The sequence below is a fragment of the Anas acuta genome, chromosome 12 (assembly GCF_963932015.1).
Source record: "Anas acuta chromosome 12, bAnaAcu1.1, whole genome shotgun sequence".
Lineage (NCBI taxonomy): Eukaryota > Metazoa > Chordata > Aves > Anseriformes > Anatidae > Anas > Anas acuta.
Window position 1 is genome coordinate 250,519 of NC_088990.1, and position 27,849 is coordinate 278,367.

The 27,849-nt window shown below is 41.1% G+C and overlaps 1 protein-coding gene across 11 annotated transcripts in view; it reads right to left on the minus strand.

Annotated features, from left to right (window-relative positions):
* The window catches only part of TP53BP1 (tumor protein p53 binding protein 1), a 43,533-nt gene that overhangs the window by 5,590 nt on the left and 10,094 nt on the right, over nucleotides 1–27,849 (minus strand). For 7 of the 11 annotated variants that reach the window (XM_068695782.1, XM_068695785.1, XM_068695786.1 and 4 more), the window contains 15 exons: nucleotides 27,209–27,300; nucleotides 25,976–26,196; nucleotides 23,707–24,961; nucleotides 12,554–12,673; nucleotides 11,719–11,955; nucleotides 11,146–11,191; nucleotides 9,779–9,871; nucleotides 8,312–8,810; nucleotides 7,197–7,349; nucleotides 5,593–5,879; nucleotides 5,080–5,256; nucleotides 4,444–4,865; nucleotides 4,124–4,315; nucleotides 1,320–1,523; nucleotides 517–729 (listed from right to left, as the gene is read on the minus strand). In XM_068695782.1, the coding sequence (XP_068551883.1) occupies nucleotides 517–729; nucleotides 1,320–1,523; nucleotides 4,124–4,315; nucleotides 4,444–4,865; nucleotides 5,080–5,256; nucleotides 5,593–5,879; nucleotides 7,197–7,349; nucleotides 8,312–8,810; nucleotides 9,779–9,871; nucleotides 11,146–11,191; nucleotides 11,719–11,955; nucleotides 12,554–12,673; nucleotides 23,707–24,961; nucleotides 25,976–26,196; nucleotides 27,209–27,300 (4,211 nt within the window). Of the gene's footprint in view, nucleotides 1–516; nucleotides 730–1,319; nucleotides 1,524–4,123; nucleotides 4,316–4,443; nucleotides 4,866–5,079; nucleotides 5,257–5,592; nucleotides 5,880–7,196; nucleotides 7,350–8,311; nucleotides 8,811–9,778; nucleotides 9,872–11,145; nucleotides 11,192–11,718; nucleotides 11,956–12,553; nucleotides 12,674–21,589; nucleotides 21,712–23,706; nucleotides 24,962–25,975; nucleotides 26,197–27,208; nucleotides 27,301–27,849 lie in introns of those variants that run through there. The other 4 variants (XM_068695789.1, XM_068695779.1, XM_068695781.1 and 1 more) reach the window with 3 other exon arrangements.

Sequence of the window (27,849 nt, forward strand, 5' to 3'; positions counted from 1 at the left end):
ATTCTAATAAGGGATCCGCTCCTCTTTCTCCCAAGTACATCTACAAAAATCCTCAGAGGAGTCCAAAAAAAAGGACATCAGTAAAGGCAGCACAGCAATGGCCTAATTAGCCAAGTGAGCACTTCGTGGCTTTCTTCATGCTGCAGTTCACTGCATGAAACATGACTTCAGTGAAGGCAAACTGCTGCAATCCATTCATGCTTTCAAGTCCTGTTTCTCAGCACTATCTCTTTTCTTAAAACCTTCTTTCTTATATTACACTAGTGATATATTCAGAGTCTGCTGATCCTTCTGTCATACCTTTCTTATTTTGCTGAACAGCCTTATGATCATCACTGATGTTTGCTACATTTCAGGTTGTAAATTCTCTTAGAGACTGACAGTTATCTCCTTTCTGCAAAGGATTAATGAGCAAGAGAAAAACACTCACACCAATGCCTGATCAGACAAAATCCATCCCTTTTCCCAAAGCAACAGCATTCCACTTGAAAATGTGATGGGTAAGGTTCACCTCACCTTCTTCTTCTTCACTACTCCCTGCAGGACCATCTGATGTTTTCTGGCGATTGACCAATTTGTCACTGGGTGTTGCCATGGTGAGAAGAAAGGCATAACCCAAAAAGAGTGTCTTATTGTGGGGCAATGGTCCATGATGGTCCTCCAGAACTGGGGGATCTACAGCGTCTACACCTTCACAGGTGCTCACAAACTCTCCTGCTCTCACAGCCCCTGTGGGAAGATGGAAGGACCATGAGTCTCACAAGTCAGGTTCAACACAAAGACCTGAGGAATGATTTGGGATATGTTCAATTTCAGTTGTTTTACTGGAGAAGAAAGGGAGGCAGGACTTCGTTATGATTAAGCTAGGATAGGTTGGCATCTTTTACCTGTGTAGCTGCAAAGAATCTTTAAATCAAAACCCTAGCGACTAATAGAACAATGTTTGGCAGTTTGTCAATATCCTGAAACAAAGAGACCCTTCACAGCATTAACTGTGAAGGCGTATCAGGACTGACTAAACAGGTAAGAAAGAAGAGAGACATTACGGTCAGAACAACATGCTGCAAAGAACACTTCTAAAAGGCAGAAATGAAAAGATGGCAGACAAATACTCAGACTATGCTAAAAATATCTCTGGCTACTGAATGTATCCAGGGATAATCTATCTCAAATCCTACAGGGCAAATAAGCAAAAAGTAAGAAAGATGCTTGTGTGAAGTGGAAAGACCAACTACAATAATATATATATATTATATATCAAGGAGGAAGAAAAAAAAAAAAGGCTGATAAAGTTTAAGAACAGAAAACAATGTTCTCACCAGGCTTCATTGTTGCTGACTTGCGGCCACGTTTAGCTGGGGATCTCTCTTCTTCAGAAGCGACAAGCTTCCTCTTCCCAGACAGCACACCTGGTGGGATGCGTGGACTCTCCAGCCCTTTACGAGTGGGAGTTGTGCTACTGCTGGAAGTGCTGGGAGAAGCAAGGTTACTACGTCGCTTCCGCTTCCCCTCCACAAGATTATCTGTAATATAGTATGCAGAGATTATAACAACTGATTTTCATAGAATATCTGAGTTGGAAGGGACCCACAAGGATCACTGAGTCCAACTCCCTGGTCGCCAAAAGACCACCCAAAATAATAATAATTAAAAAGAAAAAAAAAAATCAGAGCATGTGTCTGTCCAAACGCTTCTTGAACTCCTGCTGTCACCTACCCCTATCTATTTGTCCAGAGATGGTTACACTCAACAGTATCTAGCAGGTACATACTACCACCCTCTGTTAGAGCAAAACAGCAGAGAGGAAAAAACAAAAACGAACAAAAAAATCCACCCTTGCTTGCATGTCTCTTCTCTCAAGCCAAGTACTCTGCCAGTCTCTTTTCCACCCAGCATAACCGAACAGTTTATATCACAGCAGTCACCCTACATACCAAGTGTAACTGAGTACAGTAAGCACCACTACCCTGGAAGCAGGTTGCTCTCCACAAGTCAGTCAATACCACTATGTTTCTGAGCAAGAGATACAAACAGGAAAAGGGTCTCAAAGATCTCATTATAGAGTATAGACCAAAGGAACCTGTCAGATTTTGTTTTGTGCTCAGTTTTGTATCTGCACCCACCTCGTCACTTGCCTTCAGTTTTAAAACACCTTTTTTTTTACATTAAAGATTTTGTCCATTAGACATATGTCCCTCTGGCCATAGCCAGAGGAATGGGCTTGCTCTTTTTCAGATCAATAGACAACAAAACACTAAGATCAACAATCACAAACACTTGATTCACAACAGGAAAGGATACCATTGTAAAACTAAGTACTGCCATAACAAAATGCAAGCTGCAAAGAAGCAATGGGCATCAGCCTCTCCAAAATCTTGGCCAGGCTCAGTCACAGCCTTGCCCAAATGCCATAGGACAGGTGTTAAGAGACTGAAGGGATCAGAAGGAAAATGGCAAGAAACAATATTCAACAAACATGCTGTCACAGGAAAGCTGAATAAGTTATTTGCATGTGTGATAGAGAGGAACTTAGGGATAATGGAAGAAAGATGAATTAATAAGGTAATCCAATGCTTAGCAAGTCGTATCAAGGAATTCAAGTCTGGAATTGCTTAATTACAAACAGCTGCACGTAACCTGTTGTTTAAAAATCACCTCCATACAGAGGTACACACTATAGTACTAATGAAACATTTTCTTAGCACCTCCAGCACAATCCAGAGAACTACAAAATGGTAGCTTTGTGGCTTTTTGTACCAACAAATTCACTGAAACGATACTAAGGATCTGGTAGATTCATGAAGAAGTGACCTGGTGGGAAACAAAAACTTATTTGTATTTATCATCTTGAATACATTAGCATTCTTTGAAAGAATCAATGAGAATATGGATGATGACTGATCTGCATGAGTGACTGAAGAGTTGTTGTTTTTAAATAAAATGTTTGTGTGTATGTGTGTGTGTATATATATATATAGAAAATGATCTTACCAAAAGCTTCTCTATAACTTAAGCTACTAAAGCAAACAGGAGCAATGTCCTCTCATGTGTTAATAACCGGTCATCACAAAGGATGATCACTGGGCAAGAATACATGGAACAAAGTTACTTATATAGCACTTCAAGTATTTGTGTTCAGGCATATACTGCTCAACATGCTAATAAGATATTTAGAGAGGAGAAAGAATTGTGAGATAAAGTCTACTGATGACATAAAATTACTTAATGCTTATCCAAACTAAAGCTGACTACAACAAGCCACAATGACTGTGCCACTACAACTCTGTTTTAATGCATCAGACAAAATTCAGGTCTGCTGCTAACCAATAAAAACCATGGTCCAGAAGCAGCCTCTGATCCAAAAGATTCAACAGACTTGACTACTGAAAGGCTGTATTAGACCAAAGATCAAATCCAAACTTGCTTTCCCTGTGTGATCTCCCCTAAGATACACAAAAAAGCTGCTGTTTGAGGCAGCACACAGGGTTACAGGGTTAGATGGATCCTGATTTGGCTCGGTGCAATTTGTAGGTAGTTGTCAATGAACTCCATGAACATGTGAGGAGCTGCTGAAGCTACTTGGTTTGCTCAGCATGAAGAAAACGAGACCGAGAGGAGACCTCATCATGGTTTACAGCTTCCTCATGAGGGGGAACAGAGGGGAAGGCACTGATTTCTCTCTGGTGACCAGCAATAGGACCTGAGGAAATGGCTTGAAGCTGCAACAGGCAGTTCAGGCTGGTTATCACAAAAAGGTTCTTCACTGAGAGGGTGGGTCTGTCAGTGGAACAGGCTCCCCAGGGAAGTGGTCACAGCACTAAGCCTACTGGCGTTCAATAAGCATTTGGACAACACTCTCAGGCACATGGTTTGATTTTTTGCATGGTCCTTTGGGAACCCAGGAGTTGGACTTGATGATCCTTGTGGGTCCCTTCCAACTTGGGATATTCTATGAACTCTGAAAACATTTTTGAATATCCAGAAAGATCTAAAACATGGGTAATTGGGATTAGGAACCAGAAACATCTCAAAGGCACAAGATGTGTGACAGCATAGCCCCGGAAGAAAAACAGGAGCACTTCAAACTACATAGAGTCAGCAGCTCAACAGCACCTCCCCTTACCGAGACTGATGTCAGCTGCCTTTGCCAGGGGGGTGACAGGTTCATAAGGGCCTAGCCCAAACTGCTCCCGGAGCTTATTTCCTTGTTCCATAGACAGGATAACAGCCATTCGTTTGTACCACTTCCGCTGGCCTTCCTTTTCAATGCAATAATATAGCTCTCCAGACTCCTTCCGGTGTCCTTTCACTACACCTGATAAGACAGCAAATGACACCTGTTAACTACACCTAGGCTTCCCATCCTCCTGAACAAACACCCATCTTCCATTGCATTCAGCAACTCAAGAGAACCCAGGAACTGACCTCAAACACTGCTCTTACCTGCACTGAAGTACTCATCCTCTGAGAGTGCAGTCACCTCAGTTTCCAGTGGGATAGGGTCACACAGTAAAATATCTTTTCCTAGCACATCACATTCATACCCATCATCAAAAAGCAGCTTGTACTTCCCTGCCCCAACATCTTGGGTTATCATTCCAGAATAGAAGTACCCATTTGAAGACCACTTTGCTACAACCCTGAGGCCCACAAAGCTGCTCCCAGAGGATGAGTCTGCACAGTCTGAAGGACCAGTCACCACTTGTAACGGGATTTCTGGAGAGTCACTTCGACGTAAGGCACAGAAGCCAGAAGTGTCAGATTTCTCCCCTCCATCTGGCTGGCGAACTGCACGAACAAATGATTTCTCCTCAGGTGATGCTGTAGTTGAGAGATCCTCTACACCTGGAATTCCAGCTAAATCTCTGTAGAAAAGACAAAAGCAGACCCAGAAGGATCAGGAAAAACAGTTACTAAACAAAGAATATTTAGGACAGATTCTTGCTGCTGCTACATGCTATCACCAAAAACTAGCTCATGAAATACTTAACTCTCCATTTTCTCTGTCACATTAATACAGCAGGACCCCCTTCTCTTCCTTGACAATATTAATATTACAGAATCCTTTTTCCAGGGTACCTTGTTGCTGTTGTTCGAGATGGTGGGCGGCCTCTTCTTCCTCGCCCACGAGGTGTAACAGGTGCTCTGCCACCCTGACGAGTACCAAGCATAGAGTCCTCCTCTTCCTCACACAGAAGCGCTCCTGTCTGGCTAACTCTGAGAGGAGATGCTGGCTGACCAGCTCCTTTCCTAGGGCTAGAGAATTCATGAGTTCAGTTAACCATTCTGGAAAGAGTTATCACCTTGCTATATCACCCCATTTTCCCTGTGATCTGCCAACTGGACAAGAACTTTGCCTCATCCTTCCTGAACTGCTCAGAGCTAAAGCAAAGCTATGCATCATAAGGCAACAATCATTACTCCTTCAGGAAGAAAAGATGGGAATACAAAGACTGTTCCTTATTTCTGTTCACCAAGACAGATCCTTTCCTGAATATTCTTGGTTTAGGGTCTACCTTGCTTCACATTTCACCCAAGCCAGCTGTTGACTTCTGCAAAATACCTTCTCCATTCTCGAAGCTCTGCACATACCTTAGTCTTCCTAAGATACCTCTGCCAATGGGTAAAACAAACTCTCCAGTTTCTGCACCACACATTTTCCCTTTGACAGCTCCAGTTCCTCGTGCTGAGCTGCTGCTGTGTGTTGCAGAGTGACCACTGCTTGCTCCACTGGATGTGCGGTGGAGGCTTGAGGCCTTAGATGAGAAGGAACTGACATCACCAAGGTCCCCTGAGGTCAGTGATGATCCCACTGCTGTTCTAGAGGAGGATGTGTCTGTCTCACACTCCTGGCACTCCACTATAGGCTCCTCAGTTTCCTTAGAAGAAAAAAGAGGCCACTTCAAAGGTGATGAACTTGCTAGACGGAAGCTACATTGTAGAAACATCAGACACAAACAAGCTGAGAATACATTCATGAAATTGAAGACAGCTACGCAGATTGAGTCTGGACTAATCAATGGCAGACAGCTTCTCTCTCCCTACAGGCCTGTAGCTGTGCTCCATACGAAGAAGTCACATTAAGAAATCAGTCACCAAGACAGAGCTTGGACGGCTTTGATTTCAAAGCCAGAAATCAGCCTGGCTTTGAATGATTTCCACCCTTTTAGAGTGTAAGAGTGCAAGAACTACATGACACACTATCAGCCTTTGGTTACTAGTAATACAAGATCAAAATCAGATGGTTGGTCATTTGGAGCAATTCAAGTTTTATGGATATTTACAGGTCTGTCAACACAACACTGATATCAAATGTAGGTAGATAAACTGGACATGGTTATACGATTACATAGCCTGTGAAAATACATTTAAGAAAATCTAATTCTCTATTTTAATATTACAATAAGCAATTTTGTGTGTAGTGTCAGGTGTGAGAGCGTAAGTAACTGAACTAATTTATCCATTTGTGACATTACTCATTGCAATGAGTAATTACATTATTCACTGTAACAAAGTTAGCACAAGACACTTGTGTTATTTACCTGTATAGTAGAACAGCAGTAATGTGTTACTACTGCAAGCAGCCTGGTATGTTTACCATGTATATCATATCAGCATTTGTTGACTATTCTTTGAGTTTCCCTAAAGATTTTCCAATAAAGGAATGGATTGTACAGCAATACAAGCATAGTAAAAATAGGCTTGTTTATTTTTTGATTTCGAGATGCTTTTTGGAGATCTCTTACAGAATCTGGTCGACAGGACTCAAAACCCCATGGACTACAGGTGAAAGATAACGCTGAATTGCAAATCAGGCTGAACAGTCTCACATAGTTCAATTTTACAGATAGAAATGATTTTTGCTGACTAATTTCTGCCCATTCTGAAATCTCTGCTTTGACAAAAACCCAAGAATTTTACAATAGTTAGAAGCATATTATAAAGTCTTTTGTCCATTTTTGTCTCCCAGAGAAGTGTGTCTTCAGAACGCAGTAACAGGAATGAAATACACCAGCAACAAACACACAGCTTTCAATATGCACTGAATGGTCTATATGTTCACTCATTGAAAAAAAAAAAAATTGTCATCACGGCACACTGGTTTGCCCACTCAGCTCACGTTTTCTGCAGCCACAATACAATTTATTTTTTCAGCCAACATATTAGTATATTTAGCCCTGAAAACAGGATCTTACCTCAACTACTTTTCGTTCTACCTCTGCACCATTTACATAGTAAACATCTGTTATAACACGGGTAACAACAGTGCGCACCTCTCGAACAGTTCGCATGTGGCGACGTTGAACCTGGCCTCTAGGTGGGTGAAGAAGGTTAAATTCCTCCTCTCCCTGTATTAACAAGACAAATTAAAATGAAAACAAACCACATCCAAAAGCAAATAATTTCTGTGAACAGCTATCTCTGCAGTACAGTTTTTTCTTACCGCATTTGAGTACTGTCGTAGGGAACCTTTCAGTATCTTGCTGCAAATTAGATGCAACAACATGAAAGACCCCGAACAAGGGAAAATTGAACACATTTTGCTCATTTGTTGAGGGGCAGAGGAAGGGAAATCACAGCAGTCCAAGGAAGAAACACCAAAACTGTCTTAGTATAGCTTCTGATAGTCATTCAGTGGGCTCTCACATCTCATAACTATTACAGAGTGTATTTATGGCCCTCTAACCTCCTGTTTCCCAGAGGAGGCACAGTTCTTATTTCAAGTCTAGAAAAGATCATTATTCTAGTCCTTATATTCATAAGAAATATGCAAGCTCTAACTTCAAAGCAGTTATTTTTCTTGAGTCTGCAGCAAACTTTCTGAAACACTAGTTCAAAGCTAATTCATCTTGTTAGAATGTTTAACTAGAGGAGCTCTCCCCTGATGTGTTTATCCATTGTATTCTGCTGCTCCATCCAGTGAAAGTGCCAGACGTTCACTGGTGCAAATAGGAGACATCAAAGCATTCCTTCCAGATTTCATACAACTTCCTCCTCCACCCAAAAAAAAGTTGTTTTTTTTTTTTTTTTAATAGCGTTAACTACATCTAGACATACACAGACAGACACAAAATCATATTTTCTCAGAAAATATCAAGACATTTACTTCCCAAACTTACTCTGTCCACTGAGCATTGCAGTCCCTTAACAGCTGTCTACAGTTGATAAAGGAAAGCTTATGCCATTTATGTTTTGAAGAGGTCTCTTGGCTTTTTTTGACAGAGGAATTATGGTTACTGAATTTATTGGCTGAAGGGATACTTTACTGTTCTAAAGCAGTAAAATTAAATACAGGCAGCCTTCATCCCACCTGACTGTGCAGAGAGTCTGTGTCTTCTCCAGATGCATTCACAAGCTTTTCCCCACTCTCCTCAGTTTGGATGTTCGCATCTTGTCGACCAAGTCTTCGCCCAGACATACTGGTTCCCACATCCACTCGCCTACAGATTCCTTCTGCTGTTTGTGTTGCTACTGTAACAGTTGTTGGGGTAAAATGACAGTCTGCTGCAGTTTGAATCCCTTTATTATTAGTATTTGCTTGCTTCTCTTGGCTTTCATTAATTGCAACAGCTTTACTTGGTTTCTTCTGCGTTCTTGTCCCTTCTTCCATCTGAGTGCTAACAGTACCAGTCTCCACACACTCCCTCTCCTCTGCACAGGGAGGTTGTTGATGGCAGCCCTGTTGCATCCTCTGAGGAATTAGGAACTGTCTACCACTGTCATCTGCTCTGTGTTGCCGGCACTGCTGACTGGGATTTTTACATAATTCATCATCTTCTTCTGTGCCAGGAAAACTGAATAGATTCCCCCTGCAAACCAGTTATATATAGGTCAAAACTATTGATTAAAAATGCAGGAAGGCCAATATTCTGCTACTCAGGTCAAAGCACTATTCAAAATACAACAATGCATTTTTTCAATTGCTTCTTAAGCTTACAAAGAACTCGGTGTGTTTTCAAATTGAAAAACATTTTGCAACATCTCTCAAGTGATCCATGTGGTGGCAGGAAGAATTGCTGACACCTACAGAAAACTAGGAGCTTTTGCAAATACTAATAAAGCAATGTATGCTCCGAACAACAAGGACCACGTATGCGAAATGCTTCTCAAAGTCACGCCATCTTGAAGTTGCTACAGTCTGCTTCAGCACTTCCTTGACCTGAAAGAGTTAATCACACCTAGCAAGAAGAGGCAGGAGTGTGAACACAAATGCTGTTTAACACCTTCACTAGGATTTCTCTTCCCCGTCAATAATCTTACCAGGTTTTATATGGGACTGTATACTGAATCTTACTAGAAGTACACATTTATCCTCCCTCATCTCCCTCATACCTGAGAGACTTTGAGGAGTGACTGTCTTCCATTCTGTCTGTACACTGCCCAGCACTAGAAGTTCCTGGTCATCGCTGTCTACAGTATAACCGTTCAATACTCTTGCAATATAAATTACTTTTTCTTCATAGGTCAAAACTTCAATCAAAAGATAGAATTTCAAAATCCTCCTGGATGCGATCCTGTGCTATGTGCTCTAGGTGTCCCTGCTTGGTAGGGGGTTGGACACTGTGTACTCTCCAGGGTTCCCTTCGAACCTCAACCATTCTGTGATTACCATGTGAGATATAGACATACAGTACTTAATATATTCATTCCATTGCGCCCAACCTTTTAAGTCATCCAAAGACAAAGAGACTACACTGAGTCATTAATGTTAAAAATGCACACATGTGTAAATCCAAAATCTAACCAGGACTGGCAGTCAAAGACCGTAAGTAGTTACCTATATGGAGAAGCTGAAAGGTCATGGCCTCTGGCCTCATCCTCTCGCCGAACTTCACAGACACGACTGAACACAGATGATGCTTTCTGGGAGCTAGCAACGCAGATTAAAAAAAAAAAAAGGCATTAGGGATTGCAAAAATACAGCATAACAAGTTTTCTAGCCCCCTGGGAAAACAACTACTGGCATTAAACATTCAAATTGAGTTTGATGATGTAGGCAACCAGAAAATGAGTGTGATGGTCAGACACTCAAAGGTCAAGAAATGACCCACAATTATATAAGCACTTCTATTATTTCTGCAGACACTCTCACAGCCAAGAGCAATCTAGCAATTCCAGAAAACGTAGGGTAAAGAACTGCAGCACCATCAAGAGTTTCACCATCACTATTTCTTGCAGCCACTGGGGAACACCATTAAATCATTTATGGCGTATTTAAAATCTTCATGACAGAGCAAAATTATGGGGAAAGACCTATAAAGCAGACTTTGAGAGATCAAGTTCAACCTACACCTACAAAGGCAACCCAACATCAATCAGTGAGGACTGACGACCATTCACCCTCAGCACTGAGGCAAAATTACCATCCAGCACCTAATTCTGCGACAAGAGGTACTAAGTTTATTTCAAAGTTTTCTCACTGCTTCAAACCATTATACTTCACTCAGACCACTATAGATAGTGTCTTCTCACTCAGATTCTTATTAGTACTTACAAATCATACAGTCTAAAAGATACAATCAAGCAACCCTAGGCAATGTGGGAATACAGTACATGATAACAAGCCTGTTTCCAAAACTATTTTTCTTACATGTGTGATAAGACAGATACATACAGATTAAAAGATCAAGGAAGAACACTTATGTTTTGGTCAACGCATTAAACTGTGATCTCAATCCATCAGTGACTTTGTTATGTTTCTATCAGCTTCATATCAAACAGAATTTTCTTTCAGAACTCCTCAGAGCTGAGACTATTTGCAGAAAATTGCACAATAACAAAGAAAACCACGTTTGAAATTTCAGAGGTTGATAGTGCAGACCTGCATTCTGGACTGCACAAGACATGAATTTCTGCTCTGACTATAATCAAAAGGAGGTAAAATGCTGATGTTAGTAGGAAAGCACAAAGCCTACAACAGAACAGCAGGTAGGAAACCAGCTGTTTTGGACCCACCTCGCATCCACATCTACTCACTTAAAACCTGATACAAGAACTAAAGAGTTGATGCTGTTGCTACCTTTAAAAGAGCTCCCTACTTCTATGTCTCATTTTAACTGTTATTCCCCCTTCCACTGGTAATGAGCAGAAAAAGGATCTAACCAGACCTCTGTCTCGACTCTGCACAGCAACAAGCCCAGTTACCTGGCAGCAGCAGCAGATCCATTTTTCCTGTCACTGGCTGTAGGCTCTGAAACAAGAGGGAAGGGAAGGACAATTTCAGTGTCACAGTCTCTCCTGTCCTTCTTAGCACCCCACACCCAGTGAGCTGAGAGGCTGAGTAATGTCAAAGAGTCCTCAGGCCTCCCAACCCAACTTATCATCACAGCCCCGAGCCTATATACATGTACATATGCAAGTTTTAGGCTATTAGACTGAATATCACTATTCTGATTAAAATGCTATCAAACTTGTTCATTCAGATCATACTTTCAGTATCTTTTCATTCCTTAACATAATCAAACTCTTTTTCTGTCTTGTGATTACATGTCTCACAGAGCACCCACAAACAATTGCAATGTACATTGCAAATGCACATCACAATTTTCAGTCTGCTGGAAATATCTTTCCCCCAACAACAGAGGCCTCTCTTCTCACTGCCCAAGAAGAAAAACTGCAAGATTTCAGAGATCATCTCAGGGAATGCCATGGAGAGATTCTAAGTCAGGGTGTTGAAGTCTAGTACAACCTGTATGTTCCAAGGTTTCAGTCTCTTACTTTCCAAGCAGAATCGCAGGGATTCCTCACTCCCATCATTCACAGGGGTAACAAGGTTCATTTGCAGAGAGAGTTTTGCATCAGCCTCAGGAACTACATGAGAATCTCCTTTTTCACACACTTCTGACACATCCGTTGATACCACTGCACTTTCCATGGTGACATTGTTGGTCCCCATTGTACCCTCAGCTGTAACATCACTAGTTGCTATAGTGCTGTCTGGACAACTATCAGCCACTGAAAATAGGAAAACAAAGAAGTAAAAATGGAAGTAGCCATTGTGGCTCCCACTGCTGTGGTTCAGGGCCCAGTTTGGTTTTGAAACTGCTTCACTGCATGCATTATTAGTGATAGCGCAGTAGTGGAAATTCCTATCTGGTCATCCTAGAGTTCTGAGAGGATCAAAGTTTTTTAGCACAAGTATCATCCATAGCTTGTGATGAGAGCAGACTGATTTACTATTTACCAGAAATATACAATTCCTTTTCTCCAACACATGCAAGCTGTTATTTTGTGAACCCAGCAGAGAAAGTCTTGCAAACGATGAATGCTGGGAACAACCTTCTTTTAATTTAAGCGCTTTCACTACTCAAAGGGATCTTCTGCATTCTTTAATGGAGTTACATATCGGAATGCAATGAAGGAAGGTATGTTCCATACAACCCCATACTAAGGTAGCAAACATCTTCATTACAGACCGAGGAAAGAAAAAGAGGGATGAACCCTCCTCAAACAGCAGCAATGTTTTTTGCCAAGACAGGTTTGAGTTATCCTATGATCCCGCATCTAGAATAAAAAGTTCCAAACTGAAGAGAACCATTTGGGTCAAACTCACCAATTGGCGTGCTGTGTCTTCTAGGTCCCATTTTAAGCTGGCCAGTAAGAGGTGGTGTTATGCTGGTCAAGGGCTGAATGATATCACCCTCCTTTGGCAAAGTAAAATGAAATGGAGTTCCTAAAAGACAGGGAGAGTCAGGATTAGTAATTTCAGGAGTGTACTCCAGTCCAAGTACAAAAAGCAAAAGTTCACTGCGGTGTGGAAATGAGGAAAAGCATAACCCTTGTGCTATCCTGTACAGAAACCTCCTGAACAGTTAGTGGACTCAGGATTGCTGCTCTAACTGATCTTCCTCACTTTTCATGTGGAAAGTCTCTCTCGGTTGAAGTCTGGACTGTGGTCTACTTTGATGCAGTTGTCTCCAGAAGCTAGATGAAAGTGAGACTAAATATCCTCATGTGAAAACGACTTCTGCAGAATGCAGGTTTTCTTGAAAAGTGCTCAGGATTTTGCACAGAGAACAGAAACAAGGCCAGAAACAAAAATGAAAGTTAGGACACAACTGTATAGGCAGAGCTATGTGTTGCCTGAATTAATAACCTAACCTCGCACAGAATGGTGTATTATCATCATGGATAACAGAAGAGCAACTGATGTCATCTACCTGGACTTGTGCAAAGCATTTGACACTGTCCTGCATGACATTCTGGTCTCTAAACTGGAAATACGTCAATGTGATGGATGGACCACTTGGTGGGTAAGGAAATGGCTGGGTGGTTGCACTCAAATAATTCTGTTCAATGACTTGATGTCCATGCGCAGACCAGTGATGAGCAGTGTCCCTCAGGCGTCGGTACCGGGACAGGTGCTCTTTAACATTTTTGTCGGCAACATGGACAGTGAGATCGAGTGCACCCTCAGCAAGTTTGCAGATGACACCAAACTGAATGGTGCAGTTGACATACTGGAGGGAAGGGATGCCTTCCAGAGTGGCCTGGACAGGCTGGAGAGGCTGGGGAAGTGGGCTCACGTGAACCTGATGCAATTCAACAAGGCCAAGAGCAAGGTCCTACACCTGAGTCGGGGCAATCCCAAGCATAAATACAGGCTGGGTGGACAACAGATTGAGAGCAGCCCTGAAGAGAAGGACTTGGGGCACTGGTTGATGAGAGACTCAACACAAGCTGGCAATGTGCACCTGCAGCCCAGAAAGCCAACTGTATCCTGGGCTGCATCAAAAGAAGTGTAGCAGGCTGAGGAAAGTGATTTTCACCCTCTGCTCCGCTCTTGTGAAACCTCACGTTTAGCTATGGGGTCCCCAGCCTAAGAAAGACATAGACCTATTAGAATGGGTCCAGAGGGCTGGAACACCTCCCCTGTGAAGACAGCTGAGAGAGCTGCGGTCATTCAGCCTAGAGAAGAGAAAGCTCTAGGGAGACCTTATACCAGCCTTCCTGTACTTAAAGGCGGCCTGCAGGAAAGATGGGGAGGGACTTTTCATCAGGGTGTGTAGTGACAGGACAAGGGACAACAGTTTTAAACTAAAAGAGCATAGATTTAGATTAGACATTAGGAAGAAATGCTTCACTACGAGTGTGGTGAGGCACTGGAACAGATTGCCCAGAGACACTGTGGATACCGCATCTCTGAAAGTGGATGTTGGAAAAGTGGAAAATTGGATGAGGCTCTGAGCAACCTGCTCTAGTGGAAGGTGTCCCTGCCCATGGCAAGGGTTTAGAATTACATGAGCTTTAATGCCCTTTCCAACCCAAATCACCATATGATTCTAAATAGCTAGCCTTGGGTCAGCAGATATACCCCACTTGGACGTAGTCCTGTGCAACCTGCTCAGGGTGATCTCAACTGAGCCGTGGGTTGGACCAGATAACCTGCAGAAGTCCCTTCCAACCACAAGCGTTCTATGATTCAGATAGCTACCTATGAGCTTGAATATATAGCAGCAGTCAACGAACAGTTAGACAATAACATCGGAAACTTGCCATCAGAGTAAACTTTTAAGGGAAATAATAGATATTGCAGTATTATAACCAGCTGACAGCTGCCACCAGGACATTAATATGCAAGCATCAGTCTTTACAGATTACATGGAATTTTTTAAATAAGATTAAAAGAATAACCATTTCCTCCCCCACATTATGGTCAAAATTGGTTTTCATCATCTTTAATCCTAACCTTCGTTTTCACAAAACATTGCTCAAACAATGCAAATCACATTATAACTTCTAATTTTAATAGGCATGTATTAAAAAATAGCAAAACTAAACAGTATTGGAAATTTTCTAGTAAAGGTTTCAAGAGCTAGCACCAGATACTCACATACAATTTTTATTTATTGCAAGACATAGTGCATCACTCTGCAGTTACACAAGATGCTCACATATAATATACACAACTGCCTTGGGGGAAATGATGCCATAAATACATGACAAAGACATAACCCACTCATGGGGGAAGGGGGAGGGAGAAAGAAAAAAAAAGATAGCCTGTAAAAAGTTATTTACTGTCCTTTTGGAAACTCATCTTCACCATCAGCCGCTATACCACCACAGGTTTTGAAGATATGGTTCAGCAACTGCAATATCCTTAAGATCATCTTATGGACTCCAGAGCGTTTTTGCAGTGGGCAGGTATTTCACAGAACAATGATATTCATACTTTGTGGGTTCACTGCATATCAAAAGGCCAATTACCATTCCTCTCAAATGGCTTTTGAATGCCTGACCTGAAAAAATGCATAGTATGCCTGAAAGCTTAATTACTTTCACCTATCTGTACCAACCATTCAAACAATGAAAGGTTATATTTCTCTAAAATCTTCTCCTATATCCTTAAGACCATCATCCTATAACATTTGCTTTTATCTTTCAGCATCAAAAGATTCAGTCTTTCTTTGGCTCACTTTGCCGCTCTCCAGTTTGCTAATGCTAAGGTATAAAAAATTTCAATTTCTTAGGTAACTTTCACAGGGAGAGCTGGATGTTTTACAGCACAGTGCAAATAGCAACTACCAGCATAGCACAAAACTACACCCTTAGGAGACAATCGATTCTTCCAGCTGTGCATCAAGCTAAGCAAAGCAAATTTTCATCTACAAGAGAAGAGGATAACAAATCTAAGTCTCACTCCCTTTTCTACATGTGGTGATGCTTCTTGCACACTATTACTGCATAGATAGCCAGCCTGCAGCTCAGGCCCCTCTGCTCTACTTCTTCTCCCTATCCATCACTTCTAAAAGGGATGTGGTGCATACTATGGCTCTCAGCCACATGAAGATGTACACAGAAGACTATTAGTGGATGGCCATTTTGTCTTCTGTGCACACATCTACCCAATCGCTCTTGCAGATCATGCTACAGGATTATTTTCAAAAGAAGAAAGCAGAGAGGAAAGACCACTATGTGGAAGACATAGGAACGTTTTACTATCTAAGCAGCTAATAAAACTAGAGCAATGACTTATATTCAAACTGGTACAGTGTGGGGGAGGCAGGGCCAAAAATATCCACAACCAACACAAACCATGACTTACATTTAAGAACTTCCGCTTTCTCTTTCAAAAAGCCATCTCTTACCTCTGCTCTTAACTCACTAGTGCTGCTAGACAGGACAAAAGCTTGATTACATCAGTGTTCTCTGTTGGTATTTTATACCTACCTGTGATACATCAAAAAGGACTAGATTAGCAAATAAGAAAGAACTGTATGTACTTCTAGAGGCCTTCCAGATCATCCCTTTTCTCCCTCTACTCTATCATATTCCATCCTATGAGTGTTTGTTTTTTTTTTTTTTTTTTGTAGAATAAATGAACAGTTCACTTAAGTTCATTCAAGGCAACTTCATAAACAGGAGGACGTGCCCCTACCCACCTCACCATTGGTTTCTACTCCTGCTTCTTGGACTCTTCAAGATCCTTCTAGTCCTCACCCAAAGTTTGTGCATACTGATGTATGCTTCATTATCTGCTGATTTGCCTCCTGTTGGAAATAACTGTTATGAGAACAAACCTGCTTTAAGAGAAGTCGGATGATGCTTTAAAGCTCTTCATACCTTAGTCAGAGTGATGGCAACAAAAAAAAAAAAATGACGATGCATACTTTTCCATTGCAGTGCTGGAGTCTGAAGGCAGCAGGCAGAACATCTCAAAAGCCTCAACTCTCTCGTAACATAGAGCAATCCTACGTGATCTCAAGGGACATGGACCTGGCTAAGAGCAAAGTGAACTTCAGAAGAGTGTACTTCCACCTGTTCGAAGAATTAGTGGATGAGATCCCATGGGACACAGTCCTTAGGGACAGAGGATCCGATCAGAGCTGGCAACTCTTTAAGGATATTTGCCTTAGAGCGCAAGAGCTCTCTATTCCCATACACAATAAATCAAGCAGGGAAGGTAGGAAACCAGCATGGTTGAACAAGGACCTTCTAGTCAAACCTAGGCAAAAGAAGGAAATGCACAGACGGTGGAAACAAGGCCATGTGACCTGGGAAGAGTACAGAAATACTGTCTGGATGTGCAGGGATGGGAAATGGATGGATGTCTGGATGGGGTCACGAAAGCCAATGCACTGACAGAAGTAAACTTGGCAAGGGATGCAAAGAATAGCAAAAAGGGGTTCTACAGGTACATTGGATGCAAAAAAAAAAAAAGAAAAAAAAAAAAGACTAAGGAGAGTGTTGCCTCTGACAAAAGAAGACAGTGAACTGGTAACAACAGATGCAGAGAAGGCTGAGATACTGAACAACTTTTTTGCCTCAGTCTTCACTAGCGGTCAGGCTTCCCATGCCCCTTGCGTCCCCAAACCTCTACGCGGGGGACAAGAGAGCAAAGTCCCTCCCACTGTAAGTAAAGAGCAAATTCAGGACCTCCTGATGCAATATGAATAAGTTCTGGGGAGAATAAGTCCTTTATATTTTTCAAGTGCTAAATAATCAGGTACTGGAGCTGATACCATTGATAGTACAAGTCTTATATTGTCAGGGCAAGTAGCAAACACTGTGTGTCAGGTATCAAGTAATCATATGTAATTAGCTGCTCCAAGCCAAGATCGCAGAACAGATCTTCCTGGAGGCAGTGTTAAGGCACATGCGAGACAAGGAGGTGATCTGAGACAGCCAGCACGGCATCACCAAGGGCAAATCATGCCTGACTAATCCGGTGGCCCTCTACGATGGAGTGACTGCATCAGTTGACAAGGGAAGACCGACCGATATCCTCTACCTGGACTTCTGTAAGGCTTTTGACACAGTCCCACACGACATCCTAATCTATAAATTGGAAAGATATGGATTTGAAGGGTGGACCATCCGTCGGATAAGGAATTGGCTCGATGGCCATACCCAGGGAGTAGTGGTCAATGGTTCTATGGCCAGGTGGAGGCTGGTGACGAGCAGTATCCCTCAGGGGTCTGTCTTGGGACTGGTGCTTTTCGAGATCTTCATCAAGGACATGACGATAGGATCAAGTGCACCCTCGACGAGTTTGCAGATGACACCAAGCTGAGTGGTGCAGTTGGTACGACAGAAAGAAGAAATGCCATCTAAAGGGATCTGGCCAGGCTGGAGAAGCGGGCCCACCACGTGAACCGCGTGAGGTTCAGCAAGTCAAGCGCAAGGTGCTGCACCCAGGTCGGGGCAATCCCAGACAGGAGTATGGACTCGGAGAACTCTTTGAGCAGCTCTGCAGGGTTGACCTGGGGGTTCTGGAGGACGGAAGGCTCGATGTGAGCCAGCAGTGTGTGCTTGCAGCCCCGAAGGCCAACTGTGTCCTGGGCTGCATCAAGAAAGGTCTGATCAGCAGGTCGAGGGAGGTGGCTGTCCTCCTCTGCTCTGCCCTTGTGAGGCCCCGCCTGGAATACTGCGCCCAGGTTTGGGGACCCCAGCACAAGAAAGATGGGGACCTGTTAGAGCGAGTCCAGAGGAGGGCCGCAAAAATGATGAGAGAGCTGGAGCACCTCTCCTATGAAGAAGGGCTGAGAGAGCTGGGGCTGTTCAGCCTGGAGAAGAGAAGGCTCAGGGGAGACTTCACTGCAGCCTTTCAGTGCTTAAAGGGGTCTTATAAACAAAAAAAAAAAAAAAAAAAAAAAAGATGGAGGAGGACTCGTTACTCAGGTACATAACAATAGGATAAGGGGGAACGGTCTTAAACTAAAAGAGGATAGGTTTAGATCAGACATTAGCAGGAAATTCTTTGCTGTAAGGGTAGTGAGGGCACTGGAACAAGTTGCCCAGAGAGGCTGTGGATGCCCCATCCCTGAAAGTGTTCAAGGCCAGGCTGGATGGGGCCTTGGCCAACCTGACCTAGTGGGTGGCATCCTTGCCTATGGCAGGGAGGTTGGAACTAGATGATCTTTAATGTTCCTTCCAACCCAAGCTGTTCTATGATTCTATGACAACTCTATTATTTAGTGTAATATAAATATGCAAGATACAACCACAAGCATTAATTTTCAAGTTAATTTTCTCCAAACATGGTTCATTTTACACCTCTCTTCGGAATGTAAATCAATCTAAATGTGATGTTTTTAAGTTGTATTTAGATTTATCTAAGAAAAGATGTGTTAAGCATGATATGCAAGAGAAATATTACCTCAAGCTAAAAGAAGTTTTATTCATGCTCTCTTGAAAAAGAAGCTGGGGATTGTGAACTCAATAAAACCCCATACAGACGTGGAATATAATGTTCAGCTTCATTATACAATTATAGTTACTCGTCTTTATCATCATTCCAGCAGTGTCCTGCCAAACAGTTTATTTAATAGAACCAATACTCTTGTCTAATTCAAAGACCTATACTGTTCTCTTGACCATGCCACATCATCTTCAGAGATACCCAGTCCCAGCATAGCAAATGCCCCATGCTTGTTAACAGTAGTCTTTTTTTTTTTTAATTCAATTTTAAAAAATGTATTATCTTCTACATAAAAAGTTATTTTCCTTCTTTCAGTTAGAGGAAATTAACAACACAGTATCTAAAACATCATCACTCACCTTCGTGTTAAATAATATTTGATCTCCTCTGTATCTTTACACTTCCCTAATATCTAAAATGGCTTAATAGAAAGGAAATAGATTTTACTATACTGATATCAAGTACCTTCATTCTTGCCATATACAGGATTCTACACAAATTGAAGTTATCAGATTTTTAAGGTTTCAGAATTAGGGGTCATCAAATGAAACTAATACCTGGTGAAATAAAGACAGTTGGGGTATTATTTTTTTAAAAACTCAGAATATAATTTAAGATGTCAATCTTCCTATTGCAAGAACCTTTGATGCCTAGAACTTTAAAGAGGTTAAAAACACAGTGAGAATTTTCATGGAGGGAGAGAAGAACACCTATTCAAGAAAAAAAAAAAAAAAAGTTCCTAAACCATACATTTTTGAGTGATGAAACAGAGGCTTCTGGAGAAGTATCTCCTCACTACATTTTTGCTCTTATATTCATCCATATGCATCTGCCATTCAATATTGGGGAAAATACAGGGGGAAATTGTATACCAAAGTAGACTGATTCTCTTCTGACTGGTTAATTCCTCAGTTCACAGAGAACATGATTTTCAGTCTTTAGTGTAGTACTATTACATGGGCACAATGAGCTTACTGCAAGCCCCTAAATGGGAAGGACCAAAGGGAAAAAAAAAAAAAAAAAAAAAAACAATAGAACATCCATACCATTAAATGGCAACAAAATAATCTAACAAAGAGGCTGGTATTATTGGTCCACAGAGTATCTAAAACCCTGGAAATGCAGATTTTGTGCAGAGCCTCCAAAGTCTGATACTGATTGCACACAGGAACAAGCTCCCCAGGGAGGCAGTCACTGCACCAAGCCTGTCTGAATTTAAGAAGTGATTGGACTGTGCACTTAGTCACATGGTCTAAACTTTTGGGCAGACCTGTGCAGTGCCAGGAGTTGAACTTGATGATCCTTACGGGTCCCTTCCAACTCGGGATATTCTATGATTCTATGGTATTTTTTTCCCCTAATTTGAAAAAATGAATCATGATTAAATCAGACCACTTTTAAACAATAGTGAAAGCTTTCCCTAAATCTCACTGAAGTGGCAGCCCCCAAACTTTGTACAAGAATTTGTGGAATTCAGATGTACCCCAGCAACATAACCTAAATCTGAAACTGATGACACTACTGTCTCAGTTGACAAAACAAATGCTACCAAATTGCCTCCAGCATGCCATTTGCTTAGTGCTTGGTTCCCCATGCAAACAAAGACCTTAAGTCAGAAAACGCATGAAATCATTGCATTTCTGGTCAACTGAAACGCTCTTCTTTCTTGCTCAGCAACAGCCAGAATTTTGTTATAACATTCTGAAAGAAACTGTTTGTCGCTAGTTATGGGATGTTAAAGAAAGCAAAACCAAAAAACACTTAAATGCTTCATTGGTGAAACCGCATTCAGAAGAATGGGTGCAAAAGTTACATCAGTTAAATTGGTATGATAGCTGGCATACTAAACAGTGCTCAAAAATACAGACTGATTCATATGAGTTCATTATTGAGAAAGTGGAGTTTTTAAATCTAAGCAAAGAGATCAGAACCCCCTAAAGCAAGGGAATTTTTGTATGACTAAACATATACTTAGCTCAAAATAAAGCAATCACGGTAGAAGTGTTTCTCAGATGTCAGTGATATTAAAAAGCTATGGCCACAAGGCTGCATGCGGCTTGAAAGTAATTTAAGCTTTATTTTGCTTTAAAATAGGTCAACAGATATTAATAGTAAAGTCCAGCTTGAAAAATGCTACTGTCCTTTGCTGGAAATCTCTCCAAAACTGATGACATACATAAGCATTCAAATCTCTCTTCTCTACCGCACTGTAATCCAACTTCTACAGATATGAATATTTACCTGTCATTTGTAACTTACAACGCAAAATACCTTCATCCTATTTTTGAGTATCTCAAGTTTTTGTTGCCAGACAGTTCCATACTATTAAACAGCTTTTTGGGGGGTATTTTCCAAGCTTGTCAGAAAATTTGTTATTAAAAGCACACAAGTATTACACTCAATCCCTTTTCATCCGAATCTCCATCTAGCACTTCAAAGTCATCTCACCTACGTCTGCTCAGACATAAAGAAGAAAGCTCTTCATCTTGTTCCTTTCTGAAATCTGCCATTCTGACCTTTCCGAACAGGATCACATGTTCCAGAAGTCAGCACGGTTCAAGGTCACAAGAACTGAAGAAAAGGGGAGGGAAGCATATAAGAATGCACTCAAAAAGCTATCAGGAAGAAACAGCCAAAGCTGTCATAAATGGCAGGATCAGTTCATAAGTGGGAAGAGTAAACAAGTAGTTCAGAAAATAGCAAAAAATATTGGACTAGTGAGACTGATCAGAGAAGTTTTGAAGAAATATACAGGTCTTGATAAAAAACAAACCGTAAGTTGGCAGAGGACTTAAGTGAGATATCCCCCACCGACAAAGAATAGATCTCTCGGTGATAAAGAATAGAAAATTGCTCAGACCAGTTATCAGCTCTGAGTCCATAAAGGGAAAAATAAGACTGAACATTAGGAAATATGTTTGAGCTGTATATCTTACACTAATTTCTCAAAATAAAAACAAGAAAACATTGAACAAAGCTCTGAAGAACAGACTATAGGACAATACTACAATACCACAACCTTCAAGCACTAGGAGTGATTCAAATCTAGTCCATGGTTGTATAGGTTCCATAAAACAAGATCACAGACTGGTCAATCTGAATCTACCAGGTGGTTCATAAATATCTTCCCTGTTGAACATCTCATTTAATTTAAATAGCACTCCGCAATTATATTAATCTTCTTCTGTACTATAATTGAATGACTTAGGTAATTCAGAGCATGAACTACCCAAATCAGTGTAGAGACTTAAGTAAACATAAACTAACATACTGGTCTGCTCAGATGTAAAGATAACAATCACCTATTGAGAACTAATGTTTCCACACACTCAGCTTTTAGTCACCAACTTCAGGAGACAGGAAGTTACCTACTGCCATCACAAGATGGGGAAAACTCTCCTCTCCTTCTCTCTGATCCTGCAGTTTATAATGAAAAGTTACATCACAAAAATGTGTATGACTTAATACCAACTAAAACACTGTCTTCTATTATTTTCTCATTTGAGGAGAACAGAACTGCTTTAAAACAGAGCCAACGAAGAGGCAAAATCTCCACAAAACTCAGGTACAGCGTTCCAGATTCCTTAACTACACAACAGCAAGTTAAAGAGGTTTCAACACTGAAATGAAACCACGGTAACATTATAAAGAGTTCATGGCTCTATTCAGACAAACGCTTTAAGGCAGCATTGTTGGGGTTGCTCCCTTTCATTGTTTCCAGACACTTATTCCCCATCCTTGACCAGTAATTATGCAGAGCTGCATGGCAAAACAATTTAAAGAAAAAAAGAAAAAAAAAACACAACACTTTTCAATCTGTTGTTGGTTAAGCTTCAGACAGAACTGTTCCTTATTCTATCTCACTTCAAAAAATCTTGTCCCAGATTTAAAAAAAAAAAAAGGGGGGGGAGGTGGGGATACAAAAGGATACGTGCAAAATAGGTTAAACTTCTGTCAGTTTTTACTTTGCTTCATGACAATGCCTACTGAAGAACAGCTTATGTGAAAGTAAAAAGCATTCAACTTCAAATTACTCAAGATAGATTTGCTATATTAATGTCTCGCTTAAAGCTGCTCTGTATATCTCCACAAAGAAAATCCTCCCCTGAGAATGAAAGGAGAAAATAAATAAACAAACAAACAGTAAGGACACCTAAAAGGGAAGTAGAGACTACCCGCAGACCCTTTTCCTTTCAAGGACACTACCATTGTTGCTTCAGGAAAAAAAAAAAAAGAAAAAAAAAATACAGAAATCCATCAGCACTGCCAAGGTCAGAACATTCCAAGTTTTCAAAGTTGCTCAGAGTTTCTACCATAAAACAGCAAGGGGGTGTTAGGAGTATGAATTACTTTTCATCACTCTTGCCTGCAGCAGTGCTGCAATGGTGAAAAAGGGAACAGCACCTTACACACGTTAACAGTAACTTTCACTTCGGCTCTGAAGATAGGCTGTTCAACATCCATTCAGAACCAGCGTTTCCCAAAAACTCTGAGGACTGTACACAGCCCCCTTGACATTATTCAAAGTATACACACTTACGAACTACTAACCTAAATTCACTTACCATTGGAAGGACTGGGAGACTTAGCAGCTACCCTCTCCTGTGGCTGCATCTTCTCTTCTTGCTCCAGATTCCTTGTCATAGCAGTATCCTCTGTACTCTTCTGTATACAATTCTCCTGCTGAGCCACAAGCACGTCAACCCCCTTCTCCTGCAGTGGTGTGTGATTCTCCATTTTCATTGCCTGGTCTAATTCTGAACCATCTGGGTGGCTTTTCACACACAATGCCACTTCTGATGGAATGTCAGTCTTTAATCTAGGAAACAAATTGTTATGCTGTTCCATTAACACCCCTACAGAAGGCTTAGATAAAACTTTACTGAGTTTTGGCATGTTTTCTGAAGTAGCTTTAGAGGACAGTTTATCCATGTTCTTTGCCTCTCCAATGCCAGAAGTACAGTCTTGTAAAGTTTCTTTTACACAGCATTCTGGTCCAACCTTTCCTAATTCTTCAGTATGACCAGACAATTTTTTGCTATTTTTACCAAAGCCACCAGCAAAATCCACTTCCATGTCTTCATGACTCTGTACTTCCCTTTCAAGGATAAAACTCTGAGAAAGGGCTATGTTAACAAGAGACTCATCTTTGTTTATTTGCTTCTCTTCTACTTGCAGCTTTTCTTCTTGTTCTTCACATTGAGTCTCAGGAACTGCCTCAGGTTCAGAACTCTCTTCCAATGGATAACCCTCAGACCGTGCTTCTCTGCCCTGAGTACAGGACAAAATCGCAGGCTGACCAGACTGATGTTCAGCAGCTTGACTTCCAGAAATACACCCATGATCCTGATGAGCTGTAAGGGCTAGTGACTCATTTCCTGCTTCACCTGCATTAACTAACTGCATTACAGGCTTTCCTGCAGTTTTTATACCCTCTTTTTTTGCTTTTTCACAGTTCTCAGAGAGGGCTTGATGGCCTGCATCCAGTCTCAGTTTTGTGTTGTCATTCTCCACAGCACAAAGGCTCAAGTCTGAGGCCTTGCATTCAGGAACCTTCTGTACCCGTAAAGTTTCACTATCTTGGCTAGTTTTCAGAGAGCCTGAACTGATTTCTGCTTTTGTAGACTCGCTACATTCACTTACAGAAAGGATCAGACTACAGGACTCCGAAGGCTGTGGCACAGAGTCCCCTATAGGCACCTTTGACAAAACATCTGTGGTTCCAGAGAGGTTTCCTGGTAAGCACGAACAGGTTAAAGCAACATTTTTTTCTTCTCCTTCATGTCTCTTCTCTGGGCTCTGAGTTGGAACAAAAATATCCTAAAATGAAAAAAGTGGCATACTGAACATCAGGTTATCCCAAATTGGGCTGCTTATTATTTCCAGATGATGATGCTAGATTACAGAGCAGAGCAAGCTCAGAACAAACCTATGGATTAAAACAAAGTTTTGTTTGGTTGGTTGGTTGTTTTTTTTTTTTTTTTTTATCCATTTAAATGAGTGTTAACTGCCACATTCTTGCTACAAGAAATTATCATCATTCATTACTTTTCAGTACTTCTGCCAGTCAGACATGATCCTTGGCTCACCTTTCCTACTACCAAATCATGAAGTACAGGGCAAGTATGGCAAATCAGTAGCTGTTCTCAGTCAGACAAACAAGGGTTCTGGAAAGATTCTCTATAATAGTTATATTAGCATGAAGACCACTTTCAGATAAGGAAAAACTCTGCCTCAACTACTGAAGTCTACTTCAACCTGTATTTTCTGCCTTAATTTAATTAAATTTGTTATATTGAGCTATAAAGCCACCAAGTGTCTGTTAAATCCCTTTGAACAATATTAACTTCCAGAATCAAAAAGCAAACAACAGATGGTAAGAATAAGCAACTTAAAAGAAATTTGCGCTAAGCGAGATCAAGCCTTGTTCAAGCCTTCTCCGTGACAAATAACGATTAAATCTATCCTTGTAGAAGTCTAGTTTCTGACGCAGTTTGAGATGCAGAATGCCTGGTTCAGCATGAGAAAGTAGAAGCCTTTCAAAGAAAGGAAGAAAAAAAAAAGCACAAGGAAAGTTTTTAGTGTAGAATAAAAGACAAAAAATCTACATTCAGTAACTCTCTATGCCCTCTTAAGCTGTTCTGTATTTTCTCTGCAGGATAAACTGCCACACATATAGAGAAATATCATCAACATATAACCGTGACTGGTAGGAACAGAGAATCTCATGACAATCAGTTTAGTAGGGAAGCCCCACACAGAAGCACAGAGGTTGGCTCAAAAATGCATTTTCTGCAATACCCCCACAAAAAAAAAGTCGGGATAGATATTTACATGAACCCTCACATGAGAGAACTCTGGTTGTGATGGTATAGGTAAAGATGCAGGAAAGAAGGCTGGGGCACTCTGGGACACTGGAGTTGAAGCCTGTGGGAGGACAGAAGGTCCTGGTGGGATACATGGGATAGCTATTTCCACTAGCGCCTCTCCCCTCTGCTGCTCCTCCTGCATCAGCTCTCTTTCTTGTGATGGGATAGAGATATCCATCTGTTCATCTGGATTGAAAGAGCAGAAAATAAATTACTAGCAGATCTCTATGTTGTACCTACTTTCCAACATTCCATTAAGAGATTTTTATCTGCAGTGGTTTATGCAACTCTCTCATACTTCAATGGGTGAACCTGAAATCTTGGGGGGGGAGGGAGGAGTGGGGATAAATAATAAATAAACAAACAAACAAACAAAATTAACACAATTATCTGTATCTTTAAATGAACAGGGTGAAGGGTTGGGGAGAGTTCATAACTATTTTGCTACCACAGGTCTACAATTTCTACAATTAGAAATAAGTGTCTAAAATTTATACAAATCATTCTCTGAGGACAGGTTTTTGGTTTTTGTTTTGCTATTTCTATTCCAACGCAACCAAATTCAGACCCCACTAACTACACATCTATTCTAAAGGTACTTCAGATTTTGTGCAGCAAATGAGATGGCAATCTCGCAGAAAGGAATGGTGATTTGTACTAGAAGTTCATGGATATGTTAACCCTGACAGCGAATGGGTACTTAGAGAAAATGTGCAAGAACCAAGGTATACAGAACAAGCTGTCTTTTGATATGACCTTCTAGAATACATACATGTAACATATAAAAGCTTTTTAAAATATTGTATTAGCCATTTCACTTAGGGTAAGATGACTTTTATGACCCAGTTCTCTTTGCTACTGCCCTAACTGCATATATTTAAGCCATACCTACCTGTAGCAAAAGAATGGCTTGCCCCTAAGAAAGGAGGACAATGGCAAGAAGCACTCTCTTTTCCACATGAAGTTTTCCTCATCTTTCATGTGAAGGAAATTTTATCATGATAGCTATGCAGGAAATATTGACAGCATACTGGGATCTGAATTACAAATACAGATCTCCCTGCATCTACCTCTTTCAGCATTCTCAATCCCACTTTACACTTTAAGTGTAATTTAAACAAGTTTCGAAAAGGCTAAAGGCTCAGGCTAAACCACGAAGTACAGAAACAACCACAGGTGAGTATGCGGAAGACTTTACCTTTTGCTTGCTCCTGTTCAGTAGGACTGCTAGGGACGAGAGCACTGGATCCAAAGGCAACAGGAGATGGAACGACTAGGCCTGAAGAGCCACTGCAGAAAAAGGTAACATGGAAAAAACATATATCACTAGAAAATTGCTTAACTTCTCAAATGTAGATCCAGCTTGTCACATTAGGAGTCTTCTCACAAGAGCATGTCAGGTATTCTCTAGCAAAGTCTTGTTTGTTTGTTTGTTTAATTGTTTGAAAACAGAAATGCTGAGGTATTAACAGGCCAACTCCTGTTCTTACCCTTGCCATCAAAGTGGATCCAAAGAATGTTTATCAATATGGTGATAGGTGCTTTATATATATATAAATATATAAAGACCTGAGAAATCATCATTGACCACACAGGCATTATTAGTTGATATCCCTGTTGACTGGAAGCTGGCAAATGCTGTCCCAGTTTTAAGAAGGGCGGTCCGTTTAAGAAGGGCAAGAAAGAAGACCTGGTAATCACAGGCCTGTCAGTCTCACTTCAGTGCCTGGTAAACCAATGGAAAAAATACTCTGGGAGTTATTGAAAAACACACGAAGGACAATGCAGCCACTGGTCATGGCCAACATGGATTCACAAGGGCAAAGTCATGCTTAATTT